The sequence below is a fragment of the Macaca nemestrina genome, chromosome 12, assembly GCF_043159975.1.
Source record: "Macaca nemestrina isolate mMacNem1 chromosome 12, mMacNem.hap1, whole genome shotgun sequence".
Classification (NCBI taxonomy): domain Eukaryota; kingdom Metazoa; phylum Chordata; class Mammalia; order Primates; family Cercopithecidae; genus Macaca; species Macaca nemestrina.
In genome coordinates, this window is record NC_092136.1 from 125,209,242 (window position 1) to 125,229,782 (window position 20,541).

Sequence of the window (20,541 nt, forward strand, 5' to 3'; positions counted from 1 at the left end):
TGTTACAATAATTCTGTGATTGATATTTTATGCATAGATTTTTGTTCATATTTCTGATGATTTCTTTAGAAATTATTGATTCTAAGATTATAGTTTTACAGCCCTTGATATATAAAACCAAAATAACATTTTTCTCTATTTTCTGAGAGATTGTGTGTGACTCTAAAGAGGGTTGGAGGAGTAGCTGCTATGTTGGAGCATTTGCTGCAGTACTCTTTGTATTAGAGATTTGCTGCAATACTGTTTTTCAGATGCTTGCTATGGAATTAAATTAAGGTCATAGTATAATGAAATTCTTCTCATAACTAAAGCTGCTGGTTTTGTTCAATAGTGTTATGACAACAAGACTTCAGTTTAGTTGTATAGCTTATCGTTAGTTTCCAAACCCTCACTGCCTATGGATTGTAATGACTTAGGTCCAGATATACCAACACCTGAAACAGATAGGATGCCACCTTTATCTGCTGTCTGAGCTCAGTGCAGTAGGAACAGTGATGGGCATGAAACCACATCAGAATTATTTGTGTAACAATTTTCTCTGCCAGGATATTTGTTCTTCCTAAGCAGGCCTAAAAGAAAATTGTAGCTAGACATATCTAAGGATGTTTGTCTCTTGTTACCACTAAAAAGAGATTGATTTTAGGGCATAATCTTGTTTTTGTTTTTGTTTTTGTTTTTGTTTTGACATTATTTTTTAATATTATTTCTAATATAGGGTGATGGATTGGAGTTCAAGAGACACTTCCTAAAGATTAAAGGGAAGCTGATTGATATTGTGAGCAGCCAGAAGGTTTGGCTTCCTGCCACATGATGGGACCATTGGCTCTGGGGAATCCTGGTGAATATAGTGCTGCTATGTTGACATTATTCTTCCTAGAGAAGATTATCCTATTCTGCAAACTGCAAACAGTAGTTCCTGAGTGTTCACTTCCCTCTTTAGCCAAACATCTTCCAATTTATTTTGTTTGTTCTGCATACAAATAATACCTATATCTTAATTGTAAGCGCAACTTTGGGGAAAGGATGAATAGAATTCATTTGATTATTCATGTGTGTTTAGTATCTGAATTTGAAACTCATCTTGTGGAAACCAAGTTTCAGGGGACATGAGTTTTCCAGCTTTTGTACACACATATCCCATTTTTATCAAAACATTTTGTTTAATCCAAAAAGTACATATTTCTTCCATGTTGATTTAATTATAAGATGAACCAATAAAGACATAATTCTTGTGACTTTTGGACAGATTTATCAGTCTGTGAAGCGAAGCCAGCTTCAAAACATATCCCCAAGATTTGTACTTATATTTTCAAAAGGGCCTGGCCAGTTATATAAACCTGTTTTTGAATTATAATGATTAATTAAAATTGCAAGTAGGCATTATTTCCAGTGTGGTTAGTAAAATAAATACTCGGCCTTTCAAGGAGAAGTTGAGCATAAACTCTAGTGTTTAACCTTACTCTAAAAATTATTGTTGAACATCTTAAATATTTTTCTATATTTTCTACTTTCATAGCCATATTTTAGCTAACCTTCTGAACTTACTAGTGACCAAGCTTTTAGGTGATAAAGAATAAAAGAGGGAAGGGAAGAGTAAGGAAGCTGTAAGAAAAATAGTTCTGATTCTTTGTTCCTTTACCTATTAGACTTACAAAAACTTTGTTTTTCTAATAAAATCTGTATTAACTTTGGAGTATATTAGGTTGAAGCCTTGGCCCGTGCCTGTAGTCCCAGCTACTTAGGAGGTTGAGAGAGGAGGATCACATGAGCCTAGAAATTTGAGGCTGTAGTGAGCTATGATTGCACCACTGCACTCCAGCTTGGATGAATAAACATTTTTAAAATTATAAAACATTATAAACTTAATCAGTTATTTTAATCTGAAGCCAAGAACATGTAGAATGTTATGATTAGAGTTTATCACATATTAATCTATACTGGCAAATTGTGTTACTGGAGTATACCCATAGGAGGAATAAATTTGAACCTGTTTTATTTATTTGAACTATTTAGGGTATGCCTAAGAATTGAGTCAGTATAAATTCTCAAATATGGGAGAAGTTTTGTTCTTGAGAATTATCTGAGTCAGTATCTTTCAAAAACAGTTCAAGTCACTGACTTGAACCTCTTCTGTGAACTCTAGCCTTTTACTTACTTTACATTTCCACTTGAATGTCTAGTAGGCATCTCATGACCAAAAACAGTTTTTGATTCCTGTTCTCCAACCTGTTCCTCTCGTAGTTTTCTCCTTCTCAGAAATGTTACTTCAGCTCCTCAGTTCCTTAAACCAAAACCCTAGGTCATCCTTCATTTTTTCCCCCCATTTTCTACATTCAATCCAGCAGAATCTATTCAATTTAACAAATACATTCAAAATATGTCCCACTTCACACCTCTGCTAGTACCACTCCAGTTGAAGGCACTGTCATCGCTCTGTTTATATTACTTATCCCTCAGCAGTTTATATTCCAGAAAAGCAGAATGGTCCTTTTAAAATGTCAATCAGATATCCCTTGTCCTGTTCTCAATTCACATGGCTTTTTATCACACTTAAAATAAAATTCAAAACTCGGTGTATAAGCTATACGGCTTTGTGTGATCTGTCTCAGTGTATAAGCTATATGGCTTTATGTGATCTGTTGCGGTGTATAAGCTATACAGCTTTATGTGATCTGTCTCCTGGCCACTATTTTGGCTTCATGTGCCACTCCACTCCTTGTTCATTCTGCTCTAGCCACATTGGCTTTGCTCTTCTCACAAGAAAATAAGCACATTCCTTCCTTAGGGTCTTTTCACTTGCAGTTCCCTGTACCTATAGTACTTTACTTCCAAATATTTGTGTGGCTTGTGCTTCACTTTAGGTATCTGCTTAAATGTCACTTCCTCTGCAAAGTCTTTCCCTGACTTATCTAAAATAACAACCTCCTCTGTCTCTCCTTTTCCTTTAGTTTTTCATCATAATACTTCTTACCTGACATAGGATATTTTTGTTTATTAAATTTCTGCTTCTCCCATTGGAATATGTAATATATAAGCTCCTAATATATAAACTCCTTGAGATCAGGGACCCTTTCCTTCCTATTCAGTTCCGTATACCCAGCACCTAGAAATGTGCCTGATAATATTACAGTATAGATTAAATAGCTGTTCAACAAAGAAATCAGCACTCAGTTGATCTGATCTATCCTCAGCATATATCTGGAAGCTGTCTATGTCTGTTTTCATTGTTGGCCACTCCTGTTTAATCTCCTTAATCTCCTCCCTGGATTTCTGTGATAAAAACTAGTCTTTACCCTTTCACTTTTGCCATTGCCAACTCCCTTCTTCTGAAGGAATCTTTTCTTTATATAACCCCTAACATTTTTTTTTAATATAAATTTTCCTGTGGCCCTCTTTTTCTTAAAAACTTAAAATAGCTTCTTATTGCATCTAGGCTAGAATCTAAACTTTCTGCTATGACTTAACCTGGCCCTCCATAATTCACCCTCTGTCCTTTTTGCACATAGGATTCGAGGCAGAGTTGCCTGCCTTCTGTCTGCTAAGGCACATTTCCCTCCAGGGCCTTGATGCTTAGTGGTTCCTGTGCATGGAACCCATTTCAGTAGTTTGCACGGCTGACTGAGCATTCACATCTCAGCCCCAGTGTTTCTACAACTGAGTCATTGTCACTTTATTCTATTTTCTTCATAGAATTGATCACTGTCTGAAATTATTAATTGCCTGCCTCCCCAACCAAAATGTAAGCTTAGATTTTGCTATTCCTTTTCATCCTTGTATAACTTATATAAAAACAGAACCTGGAATATAATAGGTACTAAAGAAATATTTGTTGACTGAATGATTGAATGTTGAATAAATGAATAAATTAATTGACCATCCCATGAGGAAGATGCCACAGAATATTGTAAGGGGAAGATGAATAGATGGATAGTAAACTGTTTGCATGGGGAATTTGTATAGAATGGTGGGAAAATTTCAAGTTTCAGATTTGGATTAGCTCTGACATTTATCTGAACACTGGCAATTGCCTCAGTAAAGAGACTGATAACAAGTACCTTTTAGAGTTAATCTTTAATGCTTTAATGTGTACGAAGAGTATAGTGTCCTGTTTTACACAGAAAGGCATTCTGTAAATATAAGTTGCCTTAATTTTCCTGTAATGTTCATTATATTGTTGTGGGAAGGTATTTACTCCTATTATTAAAAATAAAAATGGGTAGAATTTACTACCTGAAGATAACAGTTCAAATTTTGATAGAAAAATCAACCTATGCTTGTTTGTGTGTGTGTGTGTGTGTAGTGTGTACAGTGTGTGTGGTTGTTAAGCATAATTATATAAAAGTACCTAAAATATGAACAGTTTAATGTGCAGTTGTAAAGTTAACATTCACTTAACCACAACTCAATTGTAGAAAGATCATTTATAGACCCTTAAAAACTTCTGTATGCAGTCTCCCAGCCACAGCTCACTTCCTTCTCCCAGAAATAATCACAAAATAGACTTTGGTGATAATCCTTTCCTTGGTGTTTTTTAGAGTTTTCTCAGCTATTTATGCAAATAATATCATTTAGTTTATGTATTTTAAACAGATAAAGTTTTTATTAATGAACTTTATATGATTTTTGCTGTATTTTTCATGTGTTGATTTTTCTTTATAGCCATGCTTTTGTGCATATTGAATTCATTCATTTTAATTTTTATATAGGATGGTATTTATGAACATCCCACTAACTATTCTGCCGCTGATTGATATTTGGATTGTGTACAGTTTGATGCTATTATAAAATTCTTCTAAGAACATTCTTGTACATGTTCATTTTGTTTCGCTAGGTCCTAGAGTCTAAGGTATATATCCAGAAGAGGAATAGCTGGGTATTAGGATAGAATAATGGCAAACTATTTTCTAAAGTGATTGTACCAATTAGTGTTTCCATAGGAGAAAAGTGTACAGTTACTGGAAAAACAGTTTGGAATGATCTAAAGTATAAGAATGTTCATAGCTACAGAATGTGTTTCTAGTATTCCAAATGTTCACCTACAGTTGGTGTGGTCAGTATAAGTTGTTGTTTTTGTTTTTATTGTGTTTTTTTTTTTTTCCTTTGGGACAGGGCCTCACTTTGTTGTCCAGGCTGGAGAGCAGTGGTACAAACATGACTCACTGCAGCCTTAGCCTCCCAGGCTCAAGCAGTCCTCCTGCCTCAGCCTCCCAAGTACCTGGGACTACAGGCACGTGCCACCACACCTGGCTAATTTTTGTATTTTTTGTAGAGACAGGTCTCACCATGTTGCCCAGTCTGGTCTAGTTTTAACAAGTTGTTGCTGTGTAATGATATATGTGTGGTGTTAATTTGCTTATTCCTAAGTTTAAATGAGGTTGAGCATTTTATGACATGCCTGTTCTAGTCTTTTGCTTATTGTTCTAATTGCCTTTACTTTTTCTTAATAATTTCAGTTCTTCATATGTTCAGCATACTAGTCCTTTGTTAATTTACATATGTTGAATATATATACTCTCCCATTCTGTGGCTTATTGTTCCTTTCTTCATGGACATTTGTAATTTTAATGTCCTATGTAGACCTTTCCTCTGTCTAGTGTTCTATATTTTGTATTAAAGGAGTCATTCACTACTCCAACTCATGAAGATTTTCTTGCATGTAATCATGAATCTTCTTAAAAGCTTTATGGCTTTTGCTTTTTTTGTTTGTTTTTTTAAGACAGAATCTTGTTGTGTCTCCAAAGCTGGAGTGCAGTGGCACAATCACAGCTCACTGCAGTCTCGGCCTCCCTGGCCCAAGTGATCCTTCCACCTCAGCCTTCTGAGCTGGGACTATAGCCATGCACCACCATGCCCAGCAGATTTTTTATTTTTTGAAGAGACCAGATTGCACTGTGTCGCCCAGGCTGGTTTCAAATGCCTGGGCTCAAGCGATTCTCTTGCCTTGGCCTCCCAGAATGCTGGGATTACAGTTGTGAGCCACAATGCCTGCCTGGCCTATTTTTTGGCTCGTTTAGGTCTATAATTCATCTGAAATTGGCTTTTGTGTAGAATGTGAGGTAGAGATTAGGTTTCATTTTTTTCTTTCATATGGCTATCCAGTTTAACACTGGTTATTGAAAAGATCATTATTTTTTCACTGTTCTTCATTGATATCCAATCAAGTGTTCAAATGTTTTAATTATTTTTTATACTTTGTATTGAATCAGATCCAAATAAAGTTTAATAATAATAATCGATTGTTGTCTTTTAAGTTGCTTTTAGTCTATAAGTTCCTTCTTTATTCTCTTCTTTTTTTTCTCTTGCAGCTTATTGGTTGAAGAATCCAGCTGGTTTACTCTATGATTTTCCTGAATCTAGATTTGTGGGTTTGATTGCTATGATAGTTTCAGGTCTTTCTTCTATCTTCTACATATCCTATAAATACATTCGAGATACTAGTCCTGTGTTAATTATATCTTGCATATAGGCATTTTATAAATTTCCTAAGTACCATTTTTCTTCATGCCACAAATTTTTATATGTACTATTTTTGTTATCCAGCTCAATTTATTTCTGATATTGTTATGACTTTTTTCTGTATTTTTACATTGTAGTTCTCAGATCTTCATATGATTTATTTTTTGATCCAGAAATTATTTAGAATTATGTTTCTGATTTTCCAGGCCTGTTTTTATTTAAAAATTGTTTTTATTGAGATATTCACATACCTTAAAATTCACTTTTTAAAGTGTTGTACCCCCTTTAACGTGCACTTCTGTGGTTTTTAGTATGTTCATAAAGTTATGCAGCCATCACCACTCTCAAATTCTAAAACAATTTCATCACTTCAGAAAGAACCTCCACTACTCATTAGCGGTCACTCCCCACTTTTTCTTCCTCCAGTCTCTGGAAAATACTAACCTACTTTTTGTCTCTATGGATTTGCTTATTCCAGACATTTCATATAAATAGAATTGTATAATACATGTGTGCCTTCTTTCACTTAATGGTTTCAAGATTCTCCATGTTGTAGCATGTATCAGGACTCCTTATGGCTGAATAATTTTCGTGTGTGTGTGTACTGTACATTCTGTTCATTATTTGGACATTTGAGTTCTTTTTACTTCCTGGTTATTGTGAATAAGGCTGCTGTGCACATTCTTTTACAACTTGGTGTGTGTCCACACATTTTCAGTTTTCTTGGGTATGTACCTAGGAGTAGAATTGCTTGATGGTGATAGTTTCTACAATTGTTCGGTACAGGCTTCTATATATCTCCATGTAATCAACTGAGTTAATCATATTCAGATCTTATATATCCTTACTGCTTATTCAATGAATTACTAGAGAAGCATGTTCAAATTTACTGTAATTTGGATTTGTGTATTTTTACTTGTGGTCCTCTTATTTTTTTTTAAGAGACAGGGTCTCGCTATATTGCCTAGGCTAGACTCAAACTCCTAGGCTCAAGCGATTGTCCTGCCTCAGTCTCCCAACTAGCTGGGACTACAGGTGTACGTCACCATGCCTGGCTAGGTTCTGTTAATTTTGCTTTATACATTTTGGGACTATTTCCTTAGGTTATATACTGATGCATACTTGTCATATCTTCTTAGTGAATTAAACCATTTATTTATTTAGAAGTAACTTCTTTATAGATATAATAATACTTTTGCCTTATTCTTTATCTGGTATTAATCTAGCCCCACTTGATTTCTTTTGGCTAATATTTATATGATTTCCATGAAGGATTTATTAACCAAAAAAAGAAAAAGTTTGTGTGGCATAACTTTTTTGAGATGGAGTTTCACTCTTGTTGACCAGACTGGAGTGCAATGGCATGATCTTGACTCACTGCAACCTCCGCCTCCTGGGTTCAAGCGATTCTCCTGCTTCAGCCTCCCGAGTAACTGGGATTACAGGCATGCGCCACTACGCCCGGCTACTTTTTGTATTTTTAGTAGAGATGGGGTTTCTCCATGTTGGTCAGGCTGGTCTCAAACTCCTGACCTCAGGTGATGCACCCACCTCGGCCTCCAAAGTGCTGGTATTACAGGCATGAGCCACCGCACCTGGCCTGGCATAACTTTTTGTCTTTTTACTTATACCTTTCTAAGTCATGTGTAAAATGTCCCTCTTAATTATTTTTAAAATCCAATCTGACAGTATTTGGTTTTCTTTTTTTTTTTTTTTTTTTTTTTGAGACTGAGTCTGGCTCTGTTGCCCAGGCTGGAGTGCAGTGGCCGGATCTCAGCTCACTGCAAGCTCCGCCTCCCGGGTTCACGCCATTCTCCTGCCTCAGCCTCCCGAGTAGCTGGGACCACAGGCGCCCGCCACTTCGCCTGGCTAGTTCCTTGTATTTTTTAGTAGAGATGGGGTTTCACCGTGCTAGCCAGGATGGCCTCGATCTCCTGACCTCGTGATCCGCCCGTCTCGGCCTCCCAAAGTGCTGGGATTACAGGCTTGAGCCACCGCGCCCGGCCAGTATTTGGTTTTCAATGGACCATTTATTCCATTTGCTTTCACTGTAATTACTGATATATTTGGATTTATTTCTATCATCTTACTTTGGTTCCACTGGATTTGCATTCCTTTCTACTATTTTCTTGCCTTCTTAAAAAATTTTTTGTCTTGCTTAGTATTTTATTTTTGAGACAGGGCCTCACTCTGTCACCCAGGCTAGAGTGCAGTGGTGCCATCTCAGCTCCCTGCCACCTCTGCCTCCCAGGTGCAAGTGATTCTTGTGCCTCAGCCTCCCCAGTAGGTGGGATTATAGGTGTGTGCCATTATGTCTGGCTAATTTTTGTATTTTTAGTAGAGACAGGGTTTCACCATGTTGTCCAGGCTGGTCTCAAACTCTTGGCCTCAAGTTATCTGCCCACCTTGACCTCCTAAAGTGCCGGGATTACAGGCGTGAGCCACTGTGCCCAACCTTGCTTAGTATTTTTTAAAAATCATTTTATTTATCCTCCTCTACTAGTTTGGAATCTATATACTTTTGTTTTTTTTTTTTGGAGGGTTACTCTAGATATTACAATACGCATACTAATTATAGTCTGAGGTCAGTCTCTTGTCCTTTCTGACAAAGATCTTTACACTTTTATAATTTATATACGATTGTTGTCTATTTTGATAATATATATGTGTTTCTGTGTAAATATATGTACATACATGTCTTTGAAGAGATAGTAGATTTGCGTATAGTTATAAGAGTTAATACTGAGACATCCTATGCACCTTTTACTCAGTTTTCCCCACTGATATCCAATAAAATAATATAACCAGGATATTGGCATTGATAAGGTCAAGATAGGACATTTCCATAACCACCAGAATTCCTCATGATACCTTTTATAGCCACAGTCACTTTCCTCCCACTTCCTGGCAACTACTAATCTTTTCTCTGTTCCTATAATTTTGTCATTATAAAAATGGTATCTTAGCCTGTTTAGGCTTCTAGAACAAAAACATTGTAAACTGTGTGGCTTATAAACAACGAACATCTATTTCTAACAATTCTGGAGTCTGGGAAGTCCAAGGTGCCAGCAGATTCCATGTCTGGTGAGGCCCTCTTCCTCATAGATGTCACCTTTTTACCGTGTCCCCACATAGTGGAAGGGGCAAGGCAGCTTTTTAGGGCCTTTTTTTTTCTTTTTGAGATGGAGTCTCGCTCTCTTGCCCAGGCTGGAGTGCAGTGGCCGGATCTCAGCTCACTGCAAGCTCCGCCTCCCGGGTTTACGCCATTCTCCTGCCTCAGCCTCCCGAGTAGCTGGGACTACAGGTGCCCGCCACCTCACCCGGCTAGTTTTTTTGTATTTTTTAGTAGAGACGGGGTCTCACCGGGTTAGCCAGGATGGTCTCGATCTCCTGACCTCGTGATCCGCCCGTCTTGGCCTCCCAAAGTGCTGGGATTACAGGCTTGAGCCACCCTGCCCGGCAACTAGGCCCTTTTTTTTTAAGGGCACTAATTCCATTCAGGAAAGTCCTGCCCCGTAACGTAATCACTTCCCAAAGTCCCCACCTCGCAATACTATCACATTGGGAATTAGGTTTCAGTATATTAATTTGTGGGGAAGGGAATATGAGCATTCAGACCACAGCAGTTACATAAATAAAATCACACAGTATTGTACCTTTTGGAACTGGCTTTTTTCACTCAACATAATTCTCTGGAGATTCATCCAGGTTGTTAGCCTGTATCAAATTCATTCCTTTTTATTGCTATGTGGTATCAATGGTATTATTTAACCATTCACTTGTTGAAGGACATCTTTGTTATATCTACTTTTTTGCTATTGTGACTAAAGCTGCTACAGATACCTACAGACTTTTGTGTGAATATAGTCTTTATTTCTCTGGGATAAATGTACTGGAGTGGCACTACTCAATTATATGGTAGTCATGGGTTTAGTTTTTGAAAAAACTGCCACTCATTTCCAGAATGGCTGTGCCATTTTATATTCTCACCACCAATATATGAGTAATGCAGTTTCTTCACATCCTCACCAGTGTTGTCACTATTTTTTATTTTAGCCATTCTGATAGGCATGTAGTAATATCTCATTGTGATTTGAATTTGCATTTCCCTAGTGGGTAATGATGTTGAACAGCTTTTCATATACTCGTTTGCCATCTATGTATCTTTGGTGAACTATCTCTTCAGTGTTCTGATTAGATTTGTTTACACTGAGTTTTTAAAGTTACTTATGTAGTCTAGATACTAGTCCTTTGTCAAGTATGTCGTTTGTAAATACAGTCTCCCATTCTGTTGCTTATCTTTTTAGCCTATTAACAGGGTGCTTTATGGGGCAGAAGTTTTTAATTTCAATGAAATCCTGTTTACCAATTTTTTCTTATATGGATCATGTTTCTGGTGTCTATCCTAGAATAAGCCTAGATTCTGAAGATTTTTTCCAGCGTTTTTTGTTAAATTTTTACAGTTTAAGACTGAAGCGTTTCAAATTAATTTTCATATAGGTATGAACCTTAGATTGAATTCCATTTTTTTGCCTCTGAATCTTAAGTTGCTCCACCATTTGTTGAAAAGGCTATCTTTCCTCCACTGAATTGCTTTTTTTAAATTTAATATTAGAGAGCAGTTTTAATTTGTATTTATTTTTGTATATTTATGTTTCTTGTTAATTTAAGTTCCTTGTAGATTCTGGATATTAGACCTTTGTTGAATGCGTGGTTTGCAAATATTTTCTTCCTTTCCATAGATTGTCTCTTTACTCTGTTGATAGTTTCTTTTGCCATGCAGAAGCTCTTTAGTTTAATTAGGTCTCATTTGTCAATTTTTGTTTTTGTTACAATTGCTTTTCATGTCTTCATCATAAAATCTTTGCCAGGGCCTATGTCAAAATGGTATTTCCTGGGTTATCTTCCAGGGTTTTTATGGTTTTAGTTTTATATTTAAGTCTTTAATTCATCTTGACTTGATTTTTGTTTGTGGTACAAGAAAGGAGTCCAGCTTCAGTCTTCTGCATATGGGTAGTCAGTTATTGCAGCATCATTTATTGAGTCCTTTTTCCATTGCTTGTTTGAATCCACTTTCCATTTGAGTCCTTTTACCCTTGCTTGTTTTTGTCCACTTGGTCAAAGATCAGATGGTTGTAGGTGTGCAGCATTACTTCTGTGCTCTCTATTCTGTTCCACAAGTCTATGTGTCTGCTTTTGTACTTAGTGCTATGCTGTTTTGGTTACTGCAGCCTTGCAGTATAGTTTGAAGTGAGGTAGTGTGATGCCTCCAGAATAATAGCCATTTTAACAGGAGAGATATCTCAGTGTGGTATTGACATGCATTTCCCTGCTGATTAGTCATGTGGAACTATATATATATATATATTTTTTTTTTTTTTTTTTTTGAGACAGAGTCTCACTCTGTTGCCCAGACTAGAGTGCAGTGGAGCGATCTCAGCTCACTGCAACCTCCACCTGGGTTCAAGCAATTCTCCTACCTCAGCCTCCCAAGTAGCTGGGATTACAGGCGCCTGCCACTATGCCTGGCTAATTTTTTGTATTTTTAGTAGAGACGGGGTTTTACCATGTTGGACAGGCTGGTCTGGAACTCCTTAAGTGATCCACCCATCTCAGCCTCCTAAAGTGCTGGGATTACAGGTGTGAGCCACCACGCCTGGCCGAACATTTTTTCATATACCTACTGGCCGTTTGTATGTCCTTTGAGAAATGTCTGTTCAGTTCTTTAGCCCATTTTAAAATCAGATTTGTTTTATTTGCTACTGAGTTGTCTGAGTTCCATATGAATTCTGGTTATTAGTCCCTTGTCAGATGGATACTTTGCAAATATTTTCTCCCATTCTGTTGGTTCTCTTCATTCTGATTTTTTTTTTTTTTTTTTTTTTTTTTTTGCTGTGCAGAAATGTTTTAGCTTGATATAATTCTGTTTATTTTTGCTTTTGTTGCCTGTACTTGTGATGTCTTCCACAGAAAAACCTTTGAAACCCAGACCCGTGTCCTCTTAGTGTTTTCCAAATGTTTTCTTCTAGTAGTTTTATAGCTGCAGGTCCTACATTTAGACCTTTAATCCATTTTCAGTTGTTCTTGTGTGTGTGTGTGTATGGTGAAAGATACGGATCTAGTTTCGTTCTTTTGCCTATGGATATCCAGTTTTTCTAGAATCATTTATTGAAGAGACTGTCCCCAGCGTAGATTCTTGGCATCTTTGTTGAAAATGAGTTAGCTATAAAAATGTGGATTTATTTCTGGGTTCTCTATTCTGTTTCATTGGTCTACACATGTATCTGTATTCCGGTATCGGTCTGTTGGTTACTATAGCTTTGTAGTATAATTTGAAGTCAGGTGGTATGATATCTCCAGCTTTGTTCTTTGTTGTTGTTGTTTTGGTTTCTGTCCTTGATGTTGATATGTCATGTTTATTGATTTGCATATGTTGAACTATCCTTACATCCCTGGGATGAATTCTACCTGATCATGGGGAAGATCTTTTTAATGCATTTTTTTTTATTCTGTTTTATAGTATTTTGTTGACGATTTTTGCATCTATATTTATCAGGGATATTGGCCTGTAATTTTCTTTTTATGTTACGTCTTTGCCTGATTTTGGTATTATGGTAGTGCTGGCCTGGTAAATTCAGTTTGAAAGTATTCCCTCCTCTTGGCTTTTTTGAGTAGTTAGAGTAGAATTGATATTAGTTGTTCTTCAAATGTTTGATAGAATTCAGCAGTGAATCCATCAGGCCCTGAGCTTTTCTTTGTTTTTTTTTTTTTTGTTGTTGTTGGTTGTTTGTTTTGTTTCTTTATTATTATACTTTAAGTTCTAGGGTCATGTGCACAACGTGCAAGTTTGTTACATATGTATACATGTGCCATGTTGGTGTGCTGCACCCACTAACTCGTCATTTACATTAGGTATATCTCCTAATGTTATCCCTCCCCTGCTCCCCACAATAGGACCCGGTGTGTGATGTTCCCCACCCTGTGTCCAAGTGTTCCACTTATTCAGTTCCCACCTATGAGTGAGAACATGCTTAAGTGTCAGACCTAAAACCATAAAAACCCTAGAATAAAACCTAGGCAATACTATTCAGGACATAGGCATGGGCAAGGACTTCATGTCTAAAACACCAAAAGCAATGGCAACAAAAGCCAAAATTGACAAATGGGATCTAATTAAACTAAAGAGCTCCTGCACAGCAAAAGAAACTACCATCAGAGTGAACAGGCAACCTACAGAATGGGTGAAAATTTTTGCAATCTGCCCATCTGACAAAGGGCTAACATCCAGAATCTACAAATAACTTAAACAAATTTACAAGGAAAAAATCAAACAACCCCATCAAAAAGTGGGCAAAGGATATGAACAGACACTTCTCAAAAGAAGACATTTATGCAGCCAACAGACACATGAAAAAATGCTCATCATCACTGGCCATCAGAGAAATGCAAATCAAAACCACAGTGAGATACCATCTCACACCAGTTAGAACGGCGATCATTAAAAAGTCAGGAAACAACAGGTGCTGGAGAGGATGTGGAGAAATAGGAACACTTTTACACTGTTGGTGGGACTGTAAACTAGTTCAACCATTGTGGAAGACAGTGTGGCAATTCCTCAAGGATCTAGAACTAGAATTACCGTTTGACCTAGCCATCCCATTACTGGGAATATACCCAAAGGATTATAAGTCATGCTGCTATAAAGACACATGCACACATATGTTTATTGCAGCACTATTCACAATAGCAAAGACTTGGAGCCAACTCAAATGTCTATCAATGACAGACTGGATTAAGAAAATGTGGCACATATATACCATGGAATACTATGCAGCCATAAAAAAAGATGAGTTCATGTCCTTTGTAGGGACATGGATGCAGCCGGAAACCATCATTCTCAGCAAACTATCGCAAGGACAGAAAACTGAGCTTTTCTTTGATGGAAGACTTTTTATTACTGCTTTGATCTTGCTACTCATCATTGATATGTTCAGGTTTTCCATTTCTTCATGGTTCAATCTTGATAGGTTGTTTGTATCCAGGAATTTATCCATGTCTTCTAGCTTTTCCAATTTTTTGGCATATAGTTGTTCATGATGACTATCATGATGACTAATGATCTTTTGTGTTTCTGTGGTACTAGTTGTCATTTTTCCTTTTTCATCTCTGATTTTATTTATTTGGGTCTTCACTTTTGTTTTTTTTTTTTCTTTTCTTTTCTTTTTTTTTTTTTTTTTTTTGATTTCTTGCATCTTGTTGATCTTTTCCAAAAAACAACTTTTTGTTTTATCTTATGCACTTTTGTCTAAATTTATTTATTTATTTATTTATTTATTTATTTATTTATTTCTACCTTGATCTTTATTTCTTTGCTTCTCTTAACTTTGGATTTGATTTTTTTTAAAAAAATTTGTTTCTTTGTTTTAGTTCCTTGAGGTGCATTTTTAGGGGTTTTTTTCTATTTTTTTTATGTAAGCATTTATTGCTACAAATTTCCGTTTTAGCGCGACTTTTGCTGGATCCCATAGGTTTTGATGTAGTGTTTCCATTTTCATTTGTTTTAAGAAATTTTTAGTTTTACTTCTAATTTTTTTTTTAACTTATTGGTCTTTCAGAAGCACATTGTTTAATTTTCATGTATTTGTACAACTTCCAAAGTTCCTTTTATTGTTGATTTCTAGTTTTATTCCAGTGTGGTTGGGCAGTATACTTGATATGATTTTGACTTTTTTGAATTTGTTGAGACTTGTTTTGTGGCCTCTCATATGGTCTGACTTGAAATGTGTTCCATATGTGATGACAAGAATATGTATTCTGCAGTAGTTGGAGGAAATGTTCTATCAATGTCTGTTAGATCTGTTTGGTCTAAAGTGTAATTTACCTCTGATGTTTCTTTGATGATCTGGATGATCTGTTCACTGCCGAAGTGGGTCTTTGACGGCCCCTAATATTACTGTACTGCAGTCGGTCTCTTCCTTTAGATCTAGTAATATTTGCTTTATATATTTAGGTGCTATGGTGCTGGGTACATGTATATTTACTATTTTTATTTCTCTTGCTATATTGACCTCTTTAACAATCTGTAAGGATGTTCTTTATTTCCTTTTACAGTTTTCACTTGAAGTCTATTTGATATAAATACAGGTACTCCTGCTGTTTTTTGCTTTCTGTTTACTTGGCATATATTTCTCCAACTCTTCGCTTTCAGTTTATATGTATCTTTGTAGTTAAAGTGAGTTTCTTGGGGGCAGGATGTAGTTGAATCTTGATTTCTTTTTTCAATCCATTCAGCCAACTTCTTTGTTGTTGTTTTGGTTTTGTTTGTTTTTTTTTTTTTTTTAAAGAAAAATTTATCTTTGTTATAGATTAAAGGGTACACATGCCAGTTTATTACATGGGATAATTTCACGATGCTGAGACTTAGGGTCCCAGTGATCCTCTCACCAAGCCAGTAAGCATAGTACCCAACAGATCTTCAGCCCTTTCCCCTCTCTCTCTCTCTCTCCTAGCTATTGATCCTCACTGTCTATTGTTCTTATCTTTACATTCATGTATACTCCATATTTAGCTTCCACTTACAAATGAGAACATGTTGTATTTGGTTTTCTCTTCTTACATTAGGTCACTTAGGATAAAGGCCTCCTGCTCCATCCATGTTGCTGAAAAGGTCATTATTTCATTCTTTTTCATGACTGCATATTATTCCTTTGTGAATGTATACCATATTTTCTTTATCCAGTCCACCATTGATGGGCACTTAAGTTGAGTCCATGTCTTTGCTATTGTGAATAGTGCTGCATTAAGCATATGGGTGCATGTGTCCTTTTGGTAGAATATTTTATTTTGGGTATATACCTAGTAGTGGGATTTCTGAGTTGAATAATTCTATTTTAAGTTTTTTGCAAAATCGCCAAACTGCTTTCCATAGTGGCTGAACTAGTTTGCATTCCCAGCTACAGTGTTCCCTTTTCTCTGCAGCCTCACCGACCTCTGTTGTTTTTGACCATGCTGTTTTGATTACTGTAGCCTTAGAGTATGGCTTGAAGTCAGGCAGTGTGATGCCTCTGGCTTTGTTCTTTTTGCTTAGTATTGCTTCTGTTATTCAGGCTCTTTTTTGGTTCCAAATGAATTCAGAATAAATTTTTCTAATTATGTGGAAAATGATATGAGTATTTTGGTAGGGATAGTGTTGTCTTCGTAAATCACTTTGGTATTATGGCCATTTTAACTGTATTGATTTTTCCAATCCATGAGCATGGAATATTTTTCCATTTATTTGTGTTGTTTCTGATTTCTTTCAGTAGGAGAACTTGTATTGTTTACCTTCTTGGTTAGATGAATTCTTAGGTATTTCATATTTTTTATGACTATTGTAAATGAGATTCTGCTCTTGACTTGGTTCTCAGCTGGAACACTATTGTTTTATAAAAATGCTAGTGATTGTTGTACATTTATTTAGTCAATTCCAGGAGCCTTGTGTCAGATTCTTAGGGTTTTTTATGTATGGACTCATATTGTCGGTAAAGAGAGATAGTTTGACTTCTTTCCCTATTTGAGTGACTTTCATTTCTTTTTCTTGCCTCATTGCTCTGGCTAGGACTTCCAGTACTAAGTTTTTTGTTTTTGAGACAGAGTCTCACTCTGTCACACAGACTGGAGAGCAGTGGCATGATCTCAGTTCACTGCAACATCTGCCTCCCAGATTCAAGCAATTCTTGTGTCTCAGCCTCCCAAGTAGCTGGAATTACAGGTGCGTGCCACCATGCCCGGCTAATTTTTGTATTTTTGGATGAGACAGGGTTTCACCGTGTCGGCCAGGCTGGTCTCTATCTCCTGACCTCAAGTGATCCGCCCACATCAGCCTCCCAAAAAGTGCTGGGATTACAGGCGTGAGCCACCACACCCGGCTGATTTTTAAGTTACTATTTTCATTGTAAGGATTAGTCCAAATAATGTATCCCATCATTAAGTCTCAGTTAAGTCTCATCATTAAGTCTCAGTTGCTAGTATCTAATTAATTCAATATGTATTTCCTTAGAATAAAAAGACCTTCTCATAGACAACCTAGTTTAGTTAACAGAAATGAGGGTATTTAACATTGATATAACACTATTGTCTAGTTCAAGGTCCATATTCAAATTTTATCAGTTCTAATAATGTCTTTTTTTTTCTTTTTTTTTTTTTTTTTTGAGATGGAGTCTCGCTCTGTCGCCCAGGCTGGAGTGCAATGGCACGGTCTCGGCTCACTGCAACCTTCCTGGGTTTAAGTGATTCTCCTGCCTCAGCCTCCCGAGTAGCTGGGATTACAGGTGCCTACCACTACGCCTGGCTAATTTTTGTATTTTTTTGGTAGAGACGGGATTTCACCATGTTGACCAGGCTAGTCTCGAACTGCTTACCTCGTGATCCACCCGCCTCAGCCTCCCAAAGTGCTGGGATTACAGGCATGAGCCACTGCGCCCTGTGGTGCCTAGGTATATTTCTTTGTATTTATCCTGGCTTGGGTTTATTGAGCTTCTGAGATTTATAAGTTTATGTTTTTCACCCAATTTGGCAAAATTTAGTTATTATTTATTTAAATGCCTTTTTCTGTCTCATCTCTTTCTTATTGACTACGATATCTTATTATTTATGTTCCACAATTCATTGAAGCTTTATTTTCTTTAATTCTTTTCCTGTGTTCTTTAGATTCGATAGTTACTATTGATCTGTCTTCAAATTTGGTGACTAAACATGGTCTCCAATATGCTATTAAACCATGTGGGGATTTTTCTCAATTATTGCACTTCTTAGTACAATAAATACAATAATTTCCATTGGTTCATTTTTATAGTTTCAGTATCTATGTTAAGATTCATTGCCTGTTTATTCATATGACACTATTTTCCTTTACATTCTTGAATGTAATAGCTGTTTATTGCCTTTGTTCACTTTATTCTAATACCTGTGATTCATTTGGGGGTTAAGGTCTATAGACTGCTTTTTTTCTTGGCTATGGGTCACAATTCCCTGCTTTTTCTATGTATAACAATTTTTTATTACATAGTAGACATAGTAAATGAGGAATTATAGAGATTCTGGACTCTTTATGTTCCTCTGAAGAGTATTGACTTTTGTTCCATTAGGTCTGTCTCCTTTAATGTGGACAGAAGCTAAAATCTCTGCCCTGTTTTTTCAGCTTTCAGATTTTTTTTTTTCTTTTTTTTTTTTTTTTTTTTTTGAGACGGAGTCTCGCTCTGTCGCCCAGGCTGCAGTGCAGTGGCATGATCTGGGCTCACTGCAAGCTCCACCTCCCGGGTTCATGCCATTCTCCTGCCTCAACCTCCCAAGTAGCTGGGACTACAGGTGTCTGCCACCTCGCCCAGCTAATTTTTTTTTTTTAATGTATTTTTAGTAGAGACAGGGTTTCACCATGTTAGCCGGGATGGTCTTGATCTCCTGACTTCATGATCCGTCTGCCTCAGCCTCCCAAAGTGCTGGGATTATAGGCGTGAGCCACCGCGCCCGGCCCTGATGTTATTGTTTTTGAGCCTCTTGGAGTCAGTGACCAGACAAGAATTTGGTCAGAGGTTATCCTCACATTTAGAGGCTTCTCTGTGGCTGTCTTCTTTTCGGGAGTACCCCCTAATTTTGCAGCTGCTCTGCTAGCCCCAACCTATGTTCTCTGAAACCTCAAACCAGTGGCTTTTTGCCAGCCTGTGATGCATGGATTGAGAAGTAACCTCAAGCATAAGCTCACACATCTTCTCTTTTTAGTGGTTTGGAGGAGCTTTCAAATCATTTTTTTATGTTTTGTCCAGAACATATAATTGTTATCTGTGAGAGGGTTACTTCAAATTATTCCACTATAAATGGAAGCCAGAATTTTCCTACCCTTAAATTTTTTTTAAGATGAGTCTCACTGTGTTGCCCAGGCTGTATTTGAACTCCTGGGCTCAAGTGATTATCCCACCTCAGCCTCCCAAGTAGGTAGGCCTATAGACATGAACCATCATACTCAGCTAATTTTTTAACTTTTTATAGAGATGGGGTCTTGCTGTGTTGCCCAAGCTGATCTCAAATGATTTTCCTGCCTCACCCTCCCAAAGCACTGGGATTACAGATGTGAGCCATCATGCCTGGCTCCTTAAATTTTAACAACATGTTTGAACTTACATTTTTCTCTCATCACCTATACCTAATAGACTATTATCTTCTCCCTTCAAAACAAGAGAAATTAGTGTTGACGATGTTGGCAAGTTTTCATTTCCCTTCTGGCCAAGTTGAAAATTCATTTGGGATTTTAGTTCCTGGTTTGGGGATTTTATTTTTCTATACTATTTTATCTAGGGATATGAGTATAAGTTCAAAATAATTTTCATTCGGAAGTTTGAAGATGTTCCATTTTCTTCCAGTTTACCATTATTGCCAGTGAAGAGCTTGTTACCAGTATATTTTTGGGAAGGGGTCATGATGTGTATATATGTTAAAATTTTAAATTTTATATATGGTAAAATTGACTTGACTGCTTGTTGTACTGTTCTAAGAGTTCTTAGAACCATTCTGGCTACTTTCATTGTGGTGGAGACGGCTTAGATTTAGGTCATGCAGATTTGGTTGTGGAATCTGCCTGTAACTCTCTCTAGCTCTGTAACCTTGGTAAATTTGGAACAACAGGGAGTATGAATAAAGGAAACATCTCTGTGTCACATTTCCTTATTTGTAAAAAAGGATGATGCCATCTTTGCTGTCTACCCCTTTGGGCTCTTTCCTGAGGATCAGATGAGACCATGTATGTGAAAACACCTTGAAGAACATAACACTTATATGAGTGAGGGACGGTTTAGTATTTCCATTTGCCTTCCTGTCCTGAATAGATGATTCAGTAACATTGTGTGTGAAAAAAATTATTTAAGCATTATGAACTGCTATAATATATAGCAAATAAGGAATCATTGTACTATTACTACGTTAGTAGTAGACTACTGAAGACTGGAAACTCTCAAGAGCCAAAGAAGTGTTGAGTTTTTGTATGCCATAATAAATGGAAGAGTGTGTAGGGATGGAAAAGTAGGGGTGTCAGAAGTACCTGCAACGTTTTTTACA

At 36.8% G+C, this 20,541-nt stretch overlaps 1 protein-coding gene across 5 annotated transcripts in view; it reads left to right on the forward strand.

Annotated features, from left to right (window-relative positions):
- Nucleotides 1-20,541, forward strand: part of LOC105476258 (checkpoint kinase 1) — a 103,999-nt gene that overhangs the window by 30,949 nt on the left and 52,509 nt on the right. The window contains exon 13 of one of the 5 annotated variants that reach the window (XM_071076002.1): nt 716-838. The exons of 3 other annotated variants lie outside the window; for them this stretch is intronic. In XM_071076002.1, coding sequence (XP_070932103.1) covers nt 716-811 — 96 coding nt within the window. In that variant the 3' untranslated portion in view covers nt 812-838. Of the gene's footprint in view, nt 1-715; nt 6,230-20,541 lie in introns of those variants that run through there. One more of the 5 variants, XM_011732008.3, reaches the window with a different exon arrangement.